Raw genomic sequence first — 19,800 nt, forward strand, 5'->3', positions numbered from 1 at the left:
AGGTGAATAACAGGTGAATAACAGGTGAATAACAGGTGGATAACAGGTGAATAACAGGTGAATAACAGGTGACCAACAGGTGGATAACAGGTTACTAACAGGTGAATAACAGGTGACCAACAGGTGAATAACAGGTGAATAACAGGTGAATAACAGGTGACCAACAGGTGAATAACAGGTGAATAACAGGTGAATAACAGGTGACTAACAGGTGAATAACAGGTGACCAACAGGTGAATAACAGGTGAATAACAGGTGAATAACAGGTGACCAACAGGTGGATAACAGGTTACTAACAGGTGAATAAGTGGTTACTAACAGGTGAATAAGAGGTGACTAACAGGTGAATAACAGGTGAATAAGAGGTGAATAACAGGTGAATAAGAGGTGAATAAGAGGTGAATAACAGGTGAATAAGAGGTGACCAACAGGTGGATAACAGGTGACAAACAGGTGACAAACAGGTGACTAACAGGTGAATAACAGGTGACTAACAGGTGAATAACAGGTGAATAACAGGTGAATAACAGGTGACCAACAGGTGAATAACAGGTTACTAACAGGTGAATAAGAGGTGACCAACAGGTGAATAACAGGTTACTAACAGGTGAATAACAGGTGACCAACAGGTGAATAACAGGTTACTAACAGGTGAATAACAGGTTACTAACAGGTGACAAACAGGTGGATAACAGGTGACAAACAGGTGACTAACAGGTGAATAACAGGTTACTAACAGGTGACAAACAGGTGGATAACAGGTGACAAACAGGTGAATAACAGGTGAATAACAGGTGACAAACAGGTGAATAACAGGTGACAAACAGGTGAATAACAGGTGACTAACAGGTGAATAACAGGTGACTAACAGGTGAATAACAGGTGACAAACAGGTGAATAACAGGTGACTAACAGGTGAATAACAGGTGAATAACAGGTGAATAACAGGTGACTAACAGGTGAATAACAGGTGAATAACAGGTGACTAACAGGTGAATAACAGGTGAATAACAGGTGAATAACAGGTGACAAACAGGTGAATAACAGGTGACTAACAGGTGAATAACAGGTGAATAACAGGTGACTAACAGGTGAATAACAGGTGAATAACAGGTGAATAACAGGCGAATAACAGGTGACTAACAGGTGGATAACAGGTGAATAACTATAGGTGGATAACAGGTGAATAACAGGTGACCAACAGGTGGATAACAGGTGAATAACAGGTTACTAACAGGTGAATAACAGGTGAATAACAGGTTACTAACAGGTGGATAACAGGTGAATAACAGGTGACCAACAGGTGGATAACAGGTGAATAACAGGTGACCAACAGGTGAATAACAGGTTACTAACAGGTGAATAACAGGTGACCAACAGGTGGATAACAGGTTACTAACAGGTGAATAACAGGTGAATAACAGGTTACTAACAGGTGACCAACAGGTTACTAACAGGTGAATAACAGGTGACAAACAGGTGAATAACAGGTTGCTAACAGGTGAATAACAGGTTACTAACAGGTGACCAACAGGTTACTAACAGGTGACAAACAGGTGACCAACAGGTTACTAACAGGTGAATAGCAGGTTACTAACAGGTGACCAACAGGTTACTAACAGGTGAATAACAGGTGACCAACAGGTGACCAACAGGTGAATAAGAGGTGACAAACAGGTGACAAACAGGTGACAAACAGGTGACAAACAGGTGAATAACAGGTGAATAACAGGTGACTAACAGGTGACAAACAGGTGACAAACAGGTGGATAACAGGTGAATAACAGGTGAATAACAGGTGACAAACAGGTGAATAACAGGTGACAAACAGATGACAAACAGGTGGATAACAGGTGAATAACAGGTGAATAACAGGTGAATAACAGGTGAATAACAGGTGAATAACAGGTGAATAACAGGTTACTAACAGGTGACAAACAGGTGGATAACAGGTGACAAACAGGTGAATAACAGGTGACTAACAGGTGAATAAGAGGTGACTAACAGGTGAATAACAGGTGACAAACAGGTGAATAACAGGTGACAAACAGGTGAATAACAGGTGACTAACAGGTGAATAACAGGTGACAAACAGGTGAATAACAGGTGACAAACAGGTTACTAACAGGTGAATAACAGGTGACTAACAGGTGAATAACAGGTGAATAACAGGTGAATAACAGGTGAATAAGAGGTGACTAACAGGTGACAAACAGGTTACTAACAGGTGAATAACAGGTGACCAACAGGTGAATAACAGGTGAATAACAGGTGAATAACAGGTGAATAACAGGTGACAAACAGGTGAATAACAGGTGACAAACAGGTGACAAACAGATGACAAACAGGTGGATAACAGGTGGATAACAGGTGAATAACAGGTGGATAACAGGTGGATAACAGGTGAATAACAGGTGACCAACAGGTGGATAACAGGTTACTAACAGGTGAATAACAGGTGACCAACAGGTGAATAACAGGTTACTAACAGGTGAATAAGAGGTGACTAACAGGTGAATAACAGGTGACTAACAGGTGAATAACAGGTGACAAACAGGTGAATAACAGGTGACTAACAGGTGAATAACAGGTGACTAACAGGTGAATAACAGGTGACTAACAGGTGAATAACAGGTGAATAAGAGGTGACTAACAGGTGAATAAGAGGTGACTAACAGGTGAATAACAGGTGACAAACAGGTGAATAACAGGTGACTAACAGGTGAATAACATGTGAATAACAGGTGAATAAGAGGTGACCAACAGGTGAATAACAGATTACTAACAGGTGACTAACAGGTGAATAACAGGTGAATAACAGGTGAATAACAGGCGACAAACAGGTGGATAACAGGTGAATAACAGGTGAACAACAGGTGGATAACAGGTGAATAACAGGTGACTAACAGGTGAATAACAGGTGACAAACAGGTGAATAACAGGTTACTAACAGGTAAATAACAGGTGACCAACAGGTGAATAAGAGGTGACAAACAGGTGACAAACAGGTGACTAACAGGTGAATAACAGGTGAATAACAGGTTACTAACAGGTGACCAACAGGTTACTAACAGGTGAATAACAGGTGACAAACAGGTGAATAACAGGTTACTAACAGGTAAATAACAGGTTACTAACAGGTGAATAACAGGTGACCAACAGGTGACCAACAGGTTACTAACAGGTGAATAACAGGTTACTAACAGGTGACCAACAGGTTACTAACAGGTAAATAACAGGTGACAAACAGGTGACCAACAGGTTACTAACAGGTGAATAACAGGTTACTAACAGGTGACCAACAGGTTACTAACAGGTCAATAACAGGTGACCAACAGGTGACCAACAGGTGAATAAGAGGTGAATAACAGGTGAATAACAGGTGACTAACAGGTGACCAACAGGTTACTAACAGGTCAATAACAGGCGACCAACAGGTGACCAACAGGTGACAAAGAGGTGAATAACAGGTGACAAACAGGTGACCAACAGGTGGATAACAGGTTACTAACAGGTGAATAACAGGTGACCAACAGGTGAATAACAGGTGAATAACAGGTGAATAACAGGTGAATAAGAGGTGACTAACAGGTGAATAACAGGTGACCAACAGGTGAATAACAGGTGAATAACAGGTGACCAACAGGTGGATAACAGGTTACTAACAGGTGAATAAGAGGTTACTAACAGGTGAATAAGAGGTGACTAACAGGTGAATAACAGGTGAATAAGAGGTGAATAACAGGTGAATAAGAGGTGACTAACAGGTGAATAACAGGTGACAAACAGGTGACTAACAGGTGAATAACAGGTGAATAACAGGTGACTAACAGGTGACTAACAGGTGAATAACAGGTGAATAACAGGTGACTAACAGGTGAATAACAGGTGAATAACAGGCGAATAACAGGTGACCAACAGGTGAATAACAGGTTACTAACAGGTGAATAAGAGGTTACTAACAGGTGAATAAGAGGTTACTAACAGGTGAATAACAGGTTACTAACAGGTGACAAACAGGTGGATAACGGGTGACAAACAGGTGAATAACAGGTGACTAACAGGTGAATAAGAGGTGACAAACAGGTGAATAACAGGTGACAAAAAGGTGAATAACAGGTGACAAACAGGTGAATAACAGGTGACTAACAGGTGAATAACAGGTGACTAACAGGTGACTAACAGGTGACTAACAGGTGAATAACAGGTGACTAACAGGTGACTAACAGGTGACTAACAGGTGAATAACAGGTGAATAACAGGCGAATAACAGGTGACTAACAGGTGGATAACAGGTGAATAACAGGTGACCAACAGGTGAATAACAGGTTACTAATAGGTGAATAACAGGTGGCCAACAGGTTACTAACAGGTGAATAACAGGTTACTAACAGGTGACCAACAGGTTACTAACAGGTAAATAACAGGTAAATAACAGGTGACAAACAGGTGACCAACAGGTTACTAACAGGTGAATAACAGGTTACTAACAGGTGACCAACAGGTTACTAACAGGTGAATAACAGGTCACAAACAGGTGACCAACAGGTGAATAAGAGGTGAATAACAGGTGACAAACAGGTGACAAACAGGTGAATAACAGGTGAATAACAGGTGACTAACAGGTGACCAACAGGTTACTAACAGGTCAATAACAGGCGACCAACAGGTGACCAACAGGTGAATAACAGGTGACCAACAGGTGACTAACAGGTGACTAACAGGTGAATAACAGGTTACTAACAGGTGAATAACAGGTGACCAACAGGTGAATAACAGGTTACTAATAGGTGAATAACAGGTGACTAACAGGTGACTAACAGGTGACCAACAGGTTACTAACAGGTGAATAACAGGTGACCAACAGGTTACTAACAGGTAAATAACAGGTAAATAACAGGTGACAAACAGGTGACCAACAGGTGGATAACAGGTGAATAACAGGTGACAAACAGGTGAATAACAGGTGAATAACAGGTGAATAACAGGTGACCAACAGGTGAATAACAGGTTACTAACAGGTGAATAACAGGTGAATAACAGGTTACTAACAGGTGGATAACAGGTGAATAACAGGTGACCAACAGGTGGATAACAGGTGAATAACAGGTGACCAACAGGTGAATAACAGGTTACTAACAGGTGGATAACAGGTGAATAACAGGTGAATAACAGGTGACAAACAGGTGAATAACAGGTGACAAACAGGTGAATAACAGGTTACTAACAGGTAAATAACAGGTTACTAACAGGTGACCAACAGGTGACCAACAGGTGACCAACAGGTTACTAACAGGTGAATAACAGGTTACTAACAGGTGACCAACAGGTTACTAACAGGTAAATAACAGGTGACAAACAGGTGACCAACAGGTTACTAACAGGTGAATAACAGGTTACTAACAGGTGACCAACAGGTTACTAACAGGTGAATAACAGGTGACCAACAGGTGACCAACAGGTGAATAAGAGGTGACAAACAGGTGACAAACAGGTGACAAACAGGTGACAAACAGGTGAATAACAGGTGAATAACAGGTGACTAACAGGTGAATAACAGGTGACTAACAGGTGGATAACAGGTGAATAACAGGTGAATAACAGGTGACAAACAGGTGACAAACAGGTGAATAACAGGTGAATAACAGGTGAATAACAGGTGAATAAGAGGTGACTAACAGGTGAATAACAGGTGACCAACAGGTGAATAACAGGTGAATAACAGGTGACCAACAGGTGGATAACAGGTTACTAACAGGTGAATAAGAGGTTACTAACAGGTGAATAAGAGGTGACTAACAGGTGAATAACAGGTGAATAAGAGGTGAATAACAGGTGAATAAGAGGTGACCAACAGGTGGATAACAGGTGACAAACAGGTGACTAACAGGTGAATAACAGGTGAATAAGAGGTGACTAACAGGTGGATAACAGGTGAATAACAGGTGACCAACAGGTGAATAACAGGTTACTAATAGGTGAATAACAGGTGACCAACAGGTTACTAACAGGTGAATAACAGGTTACTAACAGGTGACCAACAGGTTACTAACAGGTAAATAACAGGTAAATAACAGGTGACAAACCGGTGACCAACAGGTTACTAACAGGTGAATAACAGGTTACTAACAGGTGACCAACAGGTTACTAACAGGTCAATAACAGGTGACCAACAGGTGACCAACAGGTGAATAAGAGGTGAATAACAGGTGACAAACAGGTGACAAACAGGTGAATAACAGGTGAATAACAGGTGACTAACAGGTGACCAACAGGTTACTAACAGGTCAATAACAGGCGACCAACAGGTGACCAACAGGTGAATAAGAGGTGACCAACAGGTGACTAACAGGTGACTAACAGGTGAATAACAGGTTACTAACAGGTGAATAACAGGTGACCAACAGGTGAATAACAGGTTACTAATAGGTGAATAACAGGTGACTAACAGGTGACTAACAGGTGACCAACAGGTTACTAACAGGTGAATAACAGGTGACCAACAGGTTACTAACAGGTAAATAACAGGTAAATAACAGGTGACAAACAGGTGACCAACAGGTGGATAACAGGTGAATAACAGGTGACAAACAGGTGAATAACAGGTGAATAACAGGTGAATAACAGGTGACCAACAGGTGAATAACAGGTTACTAACAGGTGAATAACAGGTGAATAACAGGTTACTAACAGGTGGATAACAGGTGAATAACAGGTGACCAACAGGTAGATAACAGGTGAATAACAGGTGACCAACAGGTGAATAACAGGTTACTAACAGGTGAATAACAGGTGAATAACAGGTGAATAACAGGTTACTAACAGGTGACCAACAGGTTACTAACAGGTGAATAACAGGTTACTAACAGGTAAATAACAGGTTACTAACAGGTGACCAACAGGTTACTAACAGGTGAATAACAGGTGACCAACAGGTGACCAACAGGTTACTAACAGGTGAATAACAGGTTACTAACAGGTGACCAACAGGTTACTAACAGGTAAATAACAGGTGACAAACAGGTGACCAACAGGTTACTAACAGGTGAATAGCAGGTTACTAACAGGTGACCAACAGGTTACTAACAGGTGAATAACAGGTGACCAACAGGTGACCAACAGGTGAATAAGAGGTGACAAACAGGTGACAAACAGGTGACAAACAGGTGACAAACAGGTGAATAACAGGTGAATAACAGGTGACTAACAGGTGACAAACAGGTGACAAACAGGTGGATAACAGGTGAATAACAGGTGAATAACAGGTGACAAACAGGTGAATAACAGGTGACAAACAGGTGAATAACAGGTGAATAACAGGTGAATAACAGGTGAATAACAGGTGAATAACAGGTGACCAACAGGTGAATAACAGGTGAATAACAGGTTACTAACAGGTGAATAAGAGGTTACTAACAGGTGAATAAGAGGTGACTAACAGGTGAATAACAGGTGAATAAGAGGTGAATAACAGGTGAATAAGAGGTGAATAAGAGGTGAATAACAGGTGAATAAGAGGTGACCAACAGGTGGATAACAGGTGACAAACAGGTGACAAACAGGTGACTAACAGGTGAATAACAGGTGACTAACAGGTGAATAACAGGCGAATAACAGGTGACCAACATGTGAATAACAGGTTACTAACAGGTGAATAAGAGGTTACTAACAGGTGAATAAGAGGTTACTAACAGGTGAATAACAGGTTACTAACAGGTGACAAACAGGTGGATAACGGGTGACAAACAGGTGAATAACAGGTGACTAACAGGTGAATAACAGGTGACAAAAAGGTGAATAACAGGTGACTAACAGGTGAATAAGAGGTGACTAACAGGTGAATAACAGGTGACCAACAGGTGAATAACAGGTGAATAACAGGTGACCAACAGGTGGATAACAGGTTACTAACAGGTGAATAAGTGGTTACTAACAGGTGAATAAGAGGTGAATAACAGGTGAATAAGAGGTGAATAACAGGTGAATAACAGGTGAATAACAGGTGAATAACAGGTGAATAACAGGTGACCAACAGGTGAATAACAGGTTACTAACAGGTGACTAACAGGTGAATAACAGGTGAATAACAGGTGAATAACAGGTGAATAAGAGGTGACTAACAGGTGAATAACAGGTGACCAACAGGTGAATAACAGGTGAATAACAGGTGACCAACAGGTGGATAACAGGTTACTAACAGGTGAATAAGTGGTTACTAACAGGTGAATAAGAGGTGAATAACAGGTGAATAAGAGGTGAATAACAGGTGAATAAGAGGTGACCAACAGGTGGATAACAGGTGACAAACAGGTGACAAACAGGTGACTAACAGGTGAATAACAGGTGACTAACAGGTGAATAACAGGCGAATAACAGGTGACCAACAGGTGAATAACAGGTTACTAACAGGTGAATAAGAGGTTACTAACAGGTGAATAAGAGGTTACTAACAGGTGAATAACAGGTTACTAACAGGTGACAAACAGGTGGATAACGGGTGACAAACAGGTGAATAACAGGTGACTAACAGGTGAATAAGAGGTGACAAACAGGTGAATAACAGGTGACAAAAAGGTGAATAACAGGTGACAAACAGGTGAATAACAGGTGACTAACAGGTGAATAACAGGTGACTAACAGGTGAATAACAGGTGACTAACAGGTGAATAACAGGTGACTAACAGGTGAATAACAGGTGACTAACAGGTGAATAACAGGTGACTAACAGGTGACTAACAGGTGAATAACAGGTGACTAACAGGTGAATAACAGGTGACCAACAGGTGAATAACAGGTTACTAATAGGTGAATAACAGGTGACCAACAGGTTACTAACAGGTGAATAACAGGTTACTAACAGGTGACCAACAGGTTACTAACAGGTAAATAACAGGTAAATAACAGGTGACAAACAGGTGACCAACAGGTTACTAACAGGTGAATAACAGGTTACTAACAGGTGACCAACAGGTTACTAACAGGTGAATAACAGGTGACAAACAGGTGAATAACAGGTTACTAACAGGTAAATAACAGGTGACAAACAGGTGACCAACAGGTTACTAACAGGTGAATAACAGGTTACTAACAGGTGACCAACAGGTTACTAACAGGTCAATAACAGGTGACCAACAGGTGAATAAGAGGTTACTAACAGGTGAATAACAGGTTACTAACAGGTGACCAACAGGTTACTAACAGGTGACCAACAGGTTACTAACAGGTCAATAACAGGTGACCAACAGGTGACCAACAGGTGACCAACAGGTGAATAAGAGGTGAATAACAGGTGACAAACAGGTGACAAACAGGTGAATAACAGGTGAATAACAGGTGACTAACAGGTGACCAACAGGTCAATAACAGGTGACCAACAGGTGACCAACAGGTGACCAACAGGTGACCAACAGGTGAATAACAGGTGACCAACAGGTGACTAACAGGTGACTAACAGGTGAATAACAGGTTACTAACAGGTGAATAACAGGTGACCAACAGGTGAATAACAGGTTACTAATAGGTGAATAACAGGTGACTAACAGGTGACTAACAGGTGACCAACAGGTTACTAACAGGTGAATAACAGGTGACCAACAGGTTACTAACAGGTAAATAACAGGTAAATAACAGGTGACAAACAGGTGACCAACAGGTGGATAACAGGTGAATAACAGGTGACAAACAGGTGAATAACAGGTGAATAACAGGTGAATAACGGGTGACCAACAGGTGAATAACAGGTTACTAACAGGTGAATAACAGGTGAATAACAGGTTACTAACAGGTGACTAACAGGTGAATAACAGGTGACTAACAGGTGACTAACAGGTGAATAACAGGTGAATAACAGGTGACTAACAGGTGGATAACAGGTGAATAACAGGTGACCAACAGGTGAATAACAGGTTACTAATAGGTGAATAACAGGTGACCAACAGGTTACTAACAGGTGAATAACAGGTTACTAACAGGTGACCAACAGGTTACTAACAGGTTAATAACAGGTAAATAACAGGTGACAAACAGGTGACCAACAGGTTACTAACAGGTGAATAACAGGTTACTAACAGGTGACCAACAGGTTACTAACAGGTCAATAACAGGTGACCAACAGGTGACCAACAGGTGAATAAGAGGTGAATAACAGGTGACAAACAGGTGACAAACAGGTGAATAACAGGTGAATAACAGGTGACTAACAGGTGACCAACAGGTCAATAACAGGTGACCAACAGGTGACCAACAGGTGACCAACAGGTGACCAACAGGTGAATAACAGGTGACCAACAGGTGACTAACAGGTGACTAACAGGTGAATAACAGGTGAATAACAGGTTACTAACAGGTGAATAACAGGTGACCAACAGGTGAATAACAGGTTACTAATAGGTGAATAACAGGTGACTAACAGGTGACTAACAGGTGACCAACAGGTTACTAACAGGTGAATAACAGGTGACCAACAGGTTACTAACAGGTAAATAACAGGTAAATAACAGGTGACAAACAGGTGACTAACAGGTGAATAACAGGTGACCAACAGGTGAATAACAGGTTACTAACAGGTGAATAACAGGTGAATAACAGGTTACTAACAGGTGGATAACAGGTGAATAACAGGTGACCAACAGGTGGATAACAGGTGAATAACAGGTGACCAACAGGTGAATAACAGGTTACTAACAGGTGAATAACAGGTGAATAACAGGTGAATAACAGGTTACTAACAGGTGACCAACAGGTTACTAACAGGTGAATAACAGGTGACAAACAGGTGAATAACAGGTTACTAACAGGTAAATAACAGGTTACTAACAGGTGAATAACAGGTGACCAACAGGTGACCAACAGGTTACTAACAGGTGAATAACAGGTTACTAACAGGTGACCAACAGGTTACTAACAGGTAAATAACAGGTGACAAACAGGTGACCAACAGGTTACTAACAGGTGAATAACAGGTTACTAACAGGTGACCAACAGGTTACTAACAGGTGAATAACAGGTGACCAACAGGTGACCAACAGGTGAATAAGAGGTGACAAACAGGTGACAAACAGGTGACAAACAGGTGACAAACAGGTGAATAACAGGTGAATAACAGGTGACTAACAGGTGAATAGCAGGTTATTAACAGGTGAATAACAGGTTACTAACAGGTGAATAACAGGTTACTAACAGGTGAATAACAGGTGACTAACAGGTTACTAACAGGTGAATAACAGGTGAACAAGAGGTGAATAACAGGTGAATAAGAGGTGAATAACAGGTGAATAACAGGTTACTAACAGGTGAATAACAGGTGACCAACAGGTGAATAACAGGTTACTAATAGGTGAATAACAGGTGACTAACAGGTGACAAACAGGTTACTAACAGGTGACAAACAGGTTACTAACAGGTGAATAACAGGTTACTAACAGGTGAATAACAGGTGACTAACAGGTGACCAACAGGTGACAAACAGGTGACAAACAGGTGAATAACAGGTGACTAACAGGTGACCAACAGGTTACTAACAGGTGAATAACAGGTGACTAACAGGTGAATAACAGGTGAATAACAGGCGAATAACAGGTGACTAACAGGTGAATAACAGGTGAATAACAGGTGAATAACAGGTGACCAACAGGTGACTAACAGGTGAATAAGAGGTTACTAACAGGTGAATAAGAGGTGACTAACAGGTGAATAACAGGTTACTAACAGGTGAATAACAGGTGACCAACAGGTGGATAACAGGTGAATAACAGGTGAATAAGAGGTGAATAACAGGTGACCAACAGGTGACCAACAGGTGAATAACAGGTGAATAACAGGTGACCAACAGGTGGATAACAGGTTACTAACAGGTGAATAACAGGTGAATAACAGGTGAATAACAGGTGACCAACAGGTGGATAACAGGTGAATAACAGGTGACCAACAGGTGACCAACAGGTGAATAACAGGTGAATAACAGGTGACCAACAGGTGGATAACAGGTTACTAACAGGTGACTAACAGGTGAATAACAGGTGACTAACAGGTGAATAACAGGTGACCAACAGGTGAATAACAGGTGACTAACAGGTGAATAACAGGTGACCAACAGGTGGATAACAGGTTACTAACAGGTGAATAAGAGGTTACTAACAGGTGAATAAGAGTTGACTAACAGGTGAATAACAGGTGAATAACAGGTGAATAACAGGTGACAAACAGGTGAATAACAGGTGAATAACAGGTGACCAACAGGTGAATAACAGGTGAATAACAGGTGACCAACAGGTGGATAACAGGTGACAAACAGGTGACAAACAGGTGACAAACAGGTGAATAACAGGTGAATAACAGGTGACTAACAGGTGAATAGCAGGTTATTAACAGGTGAATAACAGGTTACTAACAGGTGAATAACAGGTTACTAACAGGTGAATAACAGGTGACTAACAGGTTACTAACAGGTGAATAACAGGTGAACAAGAGGTGAATAACAGGTGAATAAGAGGTGAATAACAGGTGAATAACAGGTTACTAACAGGTGAATAACAGGTTACTAACAGGTGAATAACAGGTGACAAACAGGTGAATAACAGGTGACTAACAGGTGACAAACAGGTTACTAACAGGTGAAAAACAGGTTACTAACAGGTGAATAACAGGTTACTAACAGGTGAATAACAGGTTACTAACAGGTGACCAACAGGTGACCAACAGGTGACAAACAGGTGAATAACAGGTGACAAACAGGTGAATAACAGGTGAATAACAGGTGAATAACAGGTGAATAACAGGTGAATAACAGGTGAATAACAGGTGGATAACAGGTGAATAACAGGTGACAAACAGGTGAATAACAGGTGAATAACAGGTGAATAACAGGTGACCAACAGGTGAATAACAGGTGAATAACAGGTGACTAACAGGTGAATAACAGGTGACCAACAGGTGACCAACAGGTGAATAACAGGTGAATAACAGGTGACCAACAGGTGACAAACAGGTGAATAACAGGTGAATAACAGGTGAATAACAGGTGACTAACAGGTGACTAACAGGTGAATAACAGGTGAATAACAGGTGAATAACAGGTGAATAACAGGTGAATAACAGGTGAATAACAGGTGAATAACAGGTGACAAACAGGTGAATAACAGGTGAATAACAGGTGAATAACAGGTGACCAACAGGTGGATAACAGGTGAATAACAGGTGAATAACAGGTGACTAACAGGTGAATAACAGGTGAATAACAGGTGACAAACAGGTGAATAACAGGTTACTAACAGGTGAATAACAGGTGACCAACAGGTGAATAACAGGTGAATAACAGGTGACTAACAGGTGAATAACAGGTGACCAACAGGTGAATAACAGGTGACCAACAGGTGGATAACAGGTTACTAACAGGTGAATAAGAGGTTACTAACAGGTGAATAAGAGTTGACTAACAGGTGAATAACAGGTGAATAACAGGTGAATAACAGGTGACAAACAGGTGAATAACAGGTGACCAACAGGTGAATAACAGGTGAATAACAGGTGACCAACAGGTGAATAACAGGTGACTAACAGGTGAATAACAGGTGACTAACAGGTGAATAGCAGGTTATTAACAGGTGAATAACAGGTTACTAACAGGTGAATAAGAGGTTACTAACAGGTGAATAACAGGTGACTAACAGGTGAATAACAGGTGACTAACAGGTGAATAACAGGTGAACAAGAGGTGAATAACAGGTGAATAACAGGTGAATAACAGGTGAATAACAGGTTACTAACAGGTGAATAACAGGTTACTAACAGGTGAATAACAGGTGACAAACAGGTGAATAACAGGTGACCAACAGGTTACTAACAGGTGAATAACAGGTTACTAACAGGTGAATAACAGGTTACTAACAGGTGAATAACAGGTGACTAACAGGTGACCAACAGGTGACAAACAGGTGACAAACAGGTGAATAACAGGTGACAAACAGGTGAATAACAGGTGAATAACAGGTGACCAACAGGTGAATAACAGGTGACCAACAGGTGACAAACAGGTGAATAACAGGTGACAAACAGGTAACTAACAGGTAACTAACAGGTGACAAACAGGTGACAAACAGGTGAATAACAGGTGAATAACAGGTGACAAACAGGTGACAAACAGGTGACAAACAGGTGACAAACAGGTGACAAACAGGTGACAAACAGGTGAATAACAGGTGAATAACAGGTGAAAAACAGGTGAATAACAGGTGACCAACAGGTGAATAACAGGTGAATAACAGGTGAATAACAGGTGACCAACAGGTGACTAACAGGTGAATAACAGGTGAATAACAGGTGAATAACAGGTTACTAACAGGTGAATAACAGGTTACTAACAGGTGAATAACAGGTTACTAACAGGTGAATAACAGGTGACTAACAGGTGAATAACAGGTGACTAACAGGTGAATAACAGGTGAATAACAGGTGAATAACAGGTGAATAACAGGTGAATAACAGGTGAATAGCAGGTTACTAACAGGTGAATAACAGGTTACTAACAGGTGACTAACAGGTTACTAACAGGTGAATAACAGGTGACTAACAGGTGAATAACAGGTTACTAACAGGTGACTAACAGGTGAATAACAGGTGAACAAGAGGTGACCAACAGGTGAATAACAGGTGAATAACAGGTGAATAACAGGTGACCAACAGGTGACTAACAGGTGAATAACAGGTGAATAACAGGTGAATAGCAGGTTATTAACAGGTGAATAACAGGTTACTAACAGGTGAATAACAGGTTACTAACAGGTGAATAACAGGTGACTAACAGGTGAATAACAGGTGAACAAGAGGTGACCAACAGGTGAATAACAGGTGAATAAGAGGTGAATAACAGGTGAATAACAGGTGGATAACAGGTGAATAACAGGTGAATAACAGGTGGATAACAGGTGAATAACAGGTGAATAAGAGGTGACCAACAGGTGAATAACAGGTGAATAAGAGGTGAATAACAGGTGAATAACAGGTGGATAACAGGTGAATAACAGGCAATAAATAACACAATGAACAGATTGAAGAATGAGGAATCAGAAGTTTAACACGTTTTAAAGGTAGGTTAACCACCAAATGGAGGAGAGCAGGCTGCATATAGAGTAGGTCAGACATTTGGGATAAAAGACATATTCTGACAGTCTACCTTCCAACAGGTGTGGTCTGCGCCGCTGAAGGGCAGGTTTCAAACAACATGGCTCTTGCAGCAACCCTGAAATACAGACAGGAACAATTCAGTCCCATTTGCCTTATTATCTCTCAAATCTATATACCAATGGCCTGAAATCTCGTGCTAATTACATGTGAATGGGTGTGAATTATTTTATGTTCAAAAGGTTGTCTTGAGTCATTTTGACCCTGCACACAGGGGTAAGTGCACTTTCATTCAGAGCGGCCAGTGTTCCTCATTTTTGAGTGTGAAGTCACAGCATGTCTTATTGTCAAGTGTGAAGTCAGCGAAACGGCTTCAGCTACACAATAAGATACACAACAGGGGAGGCTTCCTTCCCTTCCGTTACCAGGCAGGCAAGAGGCCAGCCTTCCCTTCCCCTCCCCTTCCTTCCCCCTCCTCTGCCTTCCCCTCCAAGGTGACGACACAGGAGAGGAGGCTTTACCCTACAGGACAACTGACGACACAGGAGAGGAGGCTTTACCCTACAGGACAACTGACGACACAGGAGAGGAGGCTTTACCCTACAGGACAACTGACGACACAGGAGAGGAGGCTTTACCCTACAGGACAACTGACGACACAGGAGAGGAGGCTTTACCCTACAGGACAACTGACGACACAGGAGAGGAGGATTTACCCTACAGGACAACTGACGACACAGGAGAGGAGGCTTTACCCTACAGGACAACTGACGACACAGCAGAGGAGGCTTTACCCTACAGGACAACTGAAGACACAGGAGAGGAGGCTTTACCCTACAGGACAACTGAAGACACAGGAGAGGAGGCTTTACCCTACAGGACAACTGAAGACACAGGAGAGGAGGCTTTACCTTACAGGACAACTGACGACACAGGAGAGGAGGCTTTACCCTACAGGACAACTGAAGACACAGGAGAGGAGGCTTTACCCTACAGGACAACTGAAGACACAGGAGGAGGCTTTACCCTACAGGACAACTGAAGACACAGGAGAGGAGGCTTTACCTTACAGGACAACTGACGACACAGGAGAGGAGGCTTTACCCTACAGGACAACTGACGACACAGCAGAGGAGGCTTTACCCTACAGGACAACTGACGACGCAGGAGAGGAGGCTTTACCCTACAGGACAACTGACGACACAGGAGAGGAGGCTTTACCCTACAGGACAACTGACGACGCAGGAGAGGAGGCTTTACCCTACAGGACAACTGACGACACAGGAGAGGAGGCTTTACCCTACAGGACAACTGACGACACAGGAGAGGAGGCTTTACCCTACAGGACAACTGACGACACAGCAGAGGAGGCTTTACCCTACAGGACAACTGACGACACAGGAGAGGAGGCTTTACCCTACAGGACAACTGACGACACAGGAGAGGAGGCTTTACCCTACAGGACAACTGACGACACAGCAGAGGAGGCTTTACCCTACAGGACAACTGACGACGCAGGAGAGGAGGCTTTACCCTACAGGACAACTGACGACACAGGAGAGGAGGCTTTACCCTACAGGACAACTGACGACACAGGAGAGGAGGCTTTACCCTACAGGACAACTGACGACACAGGGGAGGCTTTACCCTACAGGACAACTGACGACACAGGAGAGGAGGCTTTACCCTACAGGACAACTGATGACACAGGAGAGGAGGCTTTACCCTACAGGACAACTGACGACACAGGAGAGGAGGCTTTACCCTACAGGACAACTGACGACGCAGGAGAGGAGGATTTACCCTACAGGACAACTGACGACACAGGAGAGGAGGCTTTACCCTACAGGACAACTGACGACGCAGGAGAGGAGGCTTTACCCTACAGGACAACTGACGACACAGGAGAGGAGGCTTTACCCTACAGGACAACTGACGACACAGGAGAGGAGGCTTTACCCTACAGGACAACTGACGACACAGGAGAGGAGGCTTTACCCTACAGGACAACTGACGACACAGGAGAGGAGGCTTTACCCTACAGGACAACTGACGACACAGGAGAGGAGGCTTTACCCTACAGGACAACTGACGACACAGGAGAGGAGGCTTTACCCTACAGGACAACTGACGACACAGGAGAGGAGGCTTTACCCTACAGGACAACTGACGACACAGGAGAGGAGGATTTACCCTACAGGACAATTGAAGACAGTCGAGAGGAGGCCGTTAGGAGGTGCCTGAGGAAGGCCCACAGCATCATCAGGGATGCCAACCACCTCAGCCACGAGCTGTTGTCTCCATGGGGCAGACGGTATCGAAGCATGAGGCTTGATATCAACAGGCTCTGACACAGTTTCAATGTACAAGCCATCAGACTGCTGAACACTTCCCTGTGTCCCTCCCTGTGTCTCTCCCATGTCCTTCCCTGTGTCCCTCCCATGTCCTTCCCATGTCCCTCCCATGTCCCTCCCCGTGTCTCTCCCATGTCCCTCCCCGTGTGTCTCTCCCATGTCCTTCCCTGTGTCCCTCCCCGTGTCTCTCCCATGTCCCTCCCCGTGTCTCTCCCATGTCCCTCCCATGTCCCTCCCTGTGTCTCTCCCATGTCCCTCCCCGTGTCTCTCCCACGTCCCTCCCATGTCCCTCTCCGTGTCTCTCCCATGTCCATCCCCGTATCCTCCCTGTGTCTCTCCCATATCTCTCCCCGTATCCTCCCCATGTCCCTCCCCATGTCCCTCCCCGTGTCTCTCCCCGTATCCTCCCCATGTCCCTCCCCGTGTCTCTCCCCGTATCCTCCCCATGTCCCTCCCTGTGTCCTCCCATGTCTCTCCCCGTATCCTCCCATGTCCCTCCCTGTGTCCCTCACCGAGTCCCTCCCATGTCCTTCCCTGTGTCTCTCCCATGTCCCTCCCCGTGTCTCTCCCTGTGTCTCTCCCATGTCCCTCCCCGTGTCTCTCCCATGTCCTTCCCTGTGTCTCTCCCATGTCCCTCCCCGTGTCTCTCCCTGTGTCTCTCCCATGTCCTTCCCTGTGTCTCTCCCCGAGTCCCTCCCATGTCCCACCCCGTGTCCCTCCCATGTCCCTCCCCGTATCCTTCCAGTATCCTCCCTGTTTCCCTCCCATGTCCCTCCCTGTATCCTCCCTGTGTCCCTCCCTGTGTCTCTCCCATGTCCCTCCCCGTATCCTCCCCGTGTCTGCCCCATGTCCCTCCCCGTGACTCTCCCATGTCCCTCCCTGTGTCCCTCCCCGTGTCTCTCACATGTCCCTCCCCGTATCCTCCCTGTGTCCCTCCCATGTCCCTCCCGTATCCTCCCTGTGTCTCTCCCATGTCCCTCCCCGTATCCTCCCTGTGTCCCTCCCCGTGTCTCTCCCATGTCCCTCCCCGTATCCTCCGTGTCCCTCCCTGTGTCCCTCCCATGTCCCTCCCCGTATCCTCCCTGTGTCTCTCCCATGTCCCTCCCCGTATCCTCCCTGTGTCCCTCCCCGTGTCTCTCCCATGTCCCTCCCCGTATCCCTCCCTGTGTCTCTCCCATGTCCCTCCCCGTATCCTCCCTGTGTCCCTCCCCGTATCTCTCCCATGTCCCTCCCCGTATCCTCCCTGTGTCCCTTCCCGTGTCTCTCCCATGTCCCTCCCCGTATCCTCCCATGTCCCTCCCCGTGTCTCTCCAATGTCCCCCCGTATCCTTCCATGTCCCTCCATGTGTCCCTTCCATGTCCCTCCCCGTATCCTCCCATGTCCCTCCCTGTTTCCCTTCCATGTCCCTCCCCGTGTCTCTCCCATGTCCCTCCCCGTATCCTCCGTGTCCCTCCCCGTATCTTCCCATGTCCCCTCTCTGTGTCTCTCCCATGTCCCTCCCCCGTATCCTCCCTGTGTCGCTCCCATGTCCCTCCCTGTGTCCCTCCCCGTGTCTGCCCCGTGTCCCTCCCCGTGACTCTCCCATGTCCCCCCCGTATCCTTCCAGTGTCCCTCCCCGTATCCTTCCATTGTCCCTCCCGTATCCTTCCATTGTCCCTCCCTGTGTCCCTCCCATGTCCCTCCCCGTATCCTCCCATGTCCCTCCCCGTATCCTTCCATTGTCCCTCCCTGTGTCCCTCCCCGTAACCTCCCCGTGTCTCTCCCATGTCCCTCCCATATCTTCCCATGTCCCTCCCCGTATCTTCCCATGTCCCTCCCATGTCCCTCCCCGTGTCTCTCCCATGTCCCTCCCCGTATCTTCCCATGTCCCTCCCTGTATCTTCCCATGTCCCTCCCCGTATCTTCCCATGTCTCTCCCCGTGTCTCTCCCATGTCCCTCCCCGTATCTTCCCATGTCCCTCCCATGTCCCTCCCCGTATCTTCCCATGTGCCTCCCATGTCCCTCCCCATGTCGCTCCCTGTGTCTCTCCCATGTCCCTCCCCGTATCTTCCCATGTCCCTCCCATGTTCCTCCCCGTGTCTCTCCATGTCCCTCCCCGTATCTTCCCATGTCCCTCCCATGTCCCTCCCCGTGTCTCTCCCATGTCCCTCCCCGTGTCTCTCCCATGTCCCTCCCCGTATCTTCCCATGTCCCTCCCCACGTCCCTCCCCATGTCCCTCCCCGTGTCTCTCCCATGTCCCTCCCCGTGTCTCTCCCATGTCCCTCCCCATGTCCCTCCCCGTGTCTCTCCCATGTCCCTCCCCGTGTCTCTCCCCCGTCCCTCCCCA

The 19,800-nt window shown here is 44.8% G+C and overlaps 1 protein-coding gene and 1 long non-coding RNA gene across 3 annotated transcripts in view; one reads left to right on the forward strand and one right to left on the reverse strand.

The window, feature by feature from the left end:
* Window positions 1-19,800, reverse strand: part of LOC118380965 (rho GTPase-activating protein 42) — a 239,068-nt gene that overhangs the window by 21,755 nt on the left and 197,513 nt on the right. Inside the window, exon 22 of the mRNA XM_052468730.1 lies at window positions 15,170-15,235. Coding sequence (XP_052324690.1) covers window positions 15,170-15,235 — 66 coding nt within the window. The remainder of the gene's footprint in view (window positions 1-15,169; window positions 15,236-19,800) is intronic.
* LOC127908929 (uncharacterized) lies at window positions 708-13,544 on the forward strand. Of its 2 annotated transcripts, none has more exons than XR_008069066.1 (3): window positions 708-761; window positions 7,288-7,342; window positions 13,349-13,544. It is a non-coding gene; the product is annotated as an uncharacterized LOC127908929 (long non-coding RNA). The 2 variants fall into 2 exon arrangements; XR_008069067.1 differs by lacking the exon at window positions 13,349-13,544 and adding an exon at window positions 12,073-12,114.

The sequence above is a fragment of the Oncorhynchus keta genome, chromosome 18, assembly GCF_023373465.1.
Source record: "Oncorhynchus keta strain PuntledgeMale-10-30-2019 chromosome 18, Oket_V2, whole genome shotgun sequence".
Taxonomy (NCBI): Eukaryota; Metazoa; Chordata; class Actinopteri; order Salmoniformes; family Salmonidae; genus Oncorhynchus; species Oncorhynchus keta.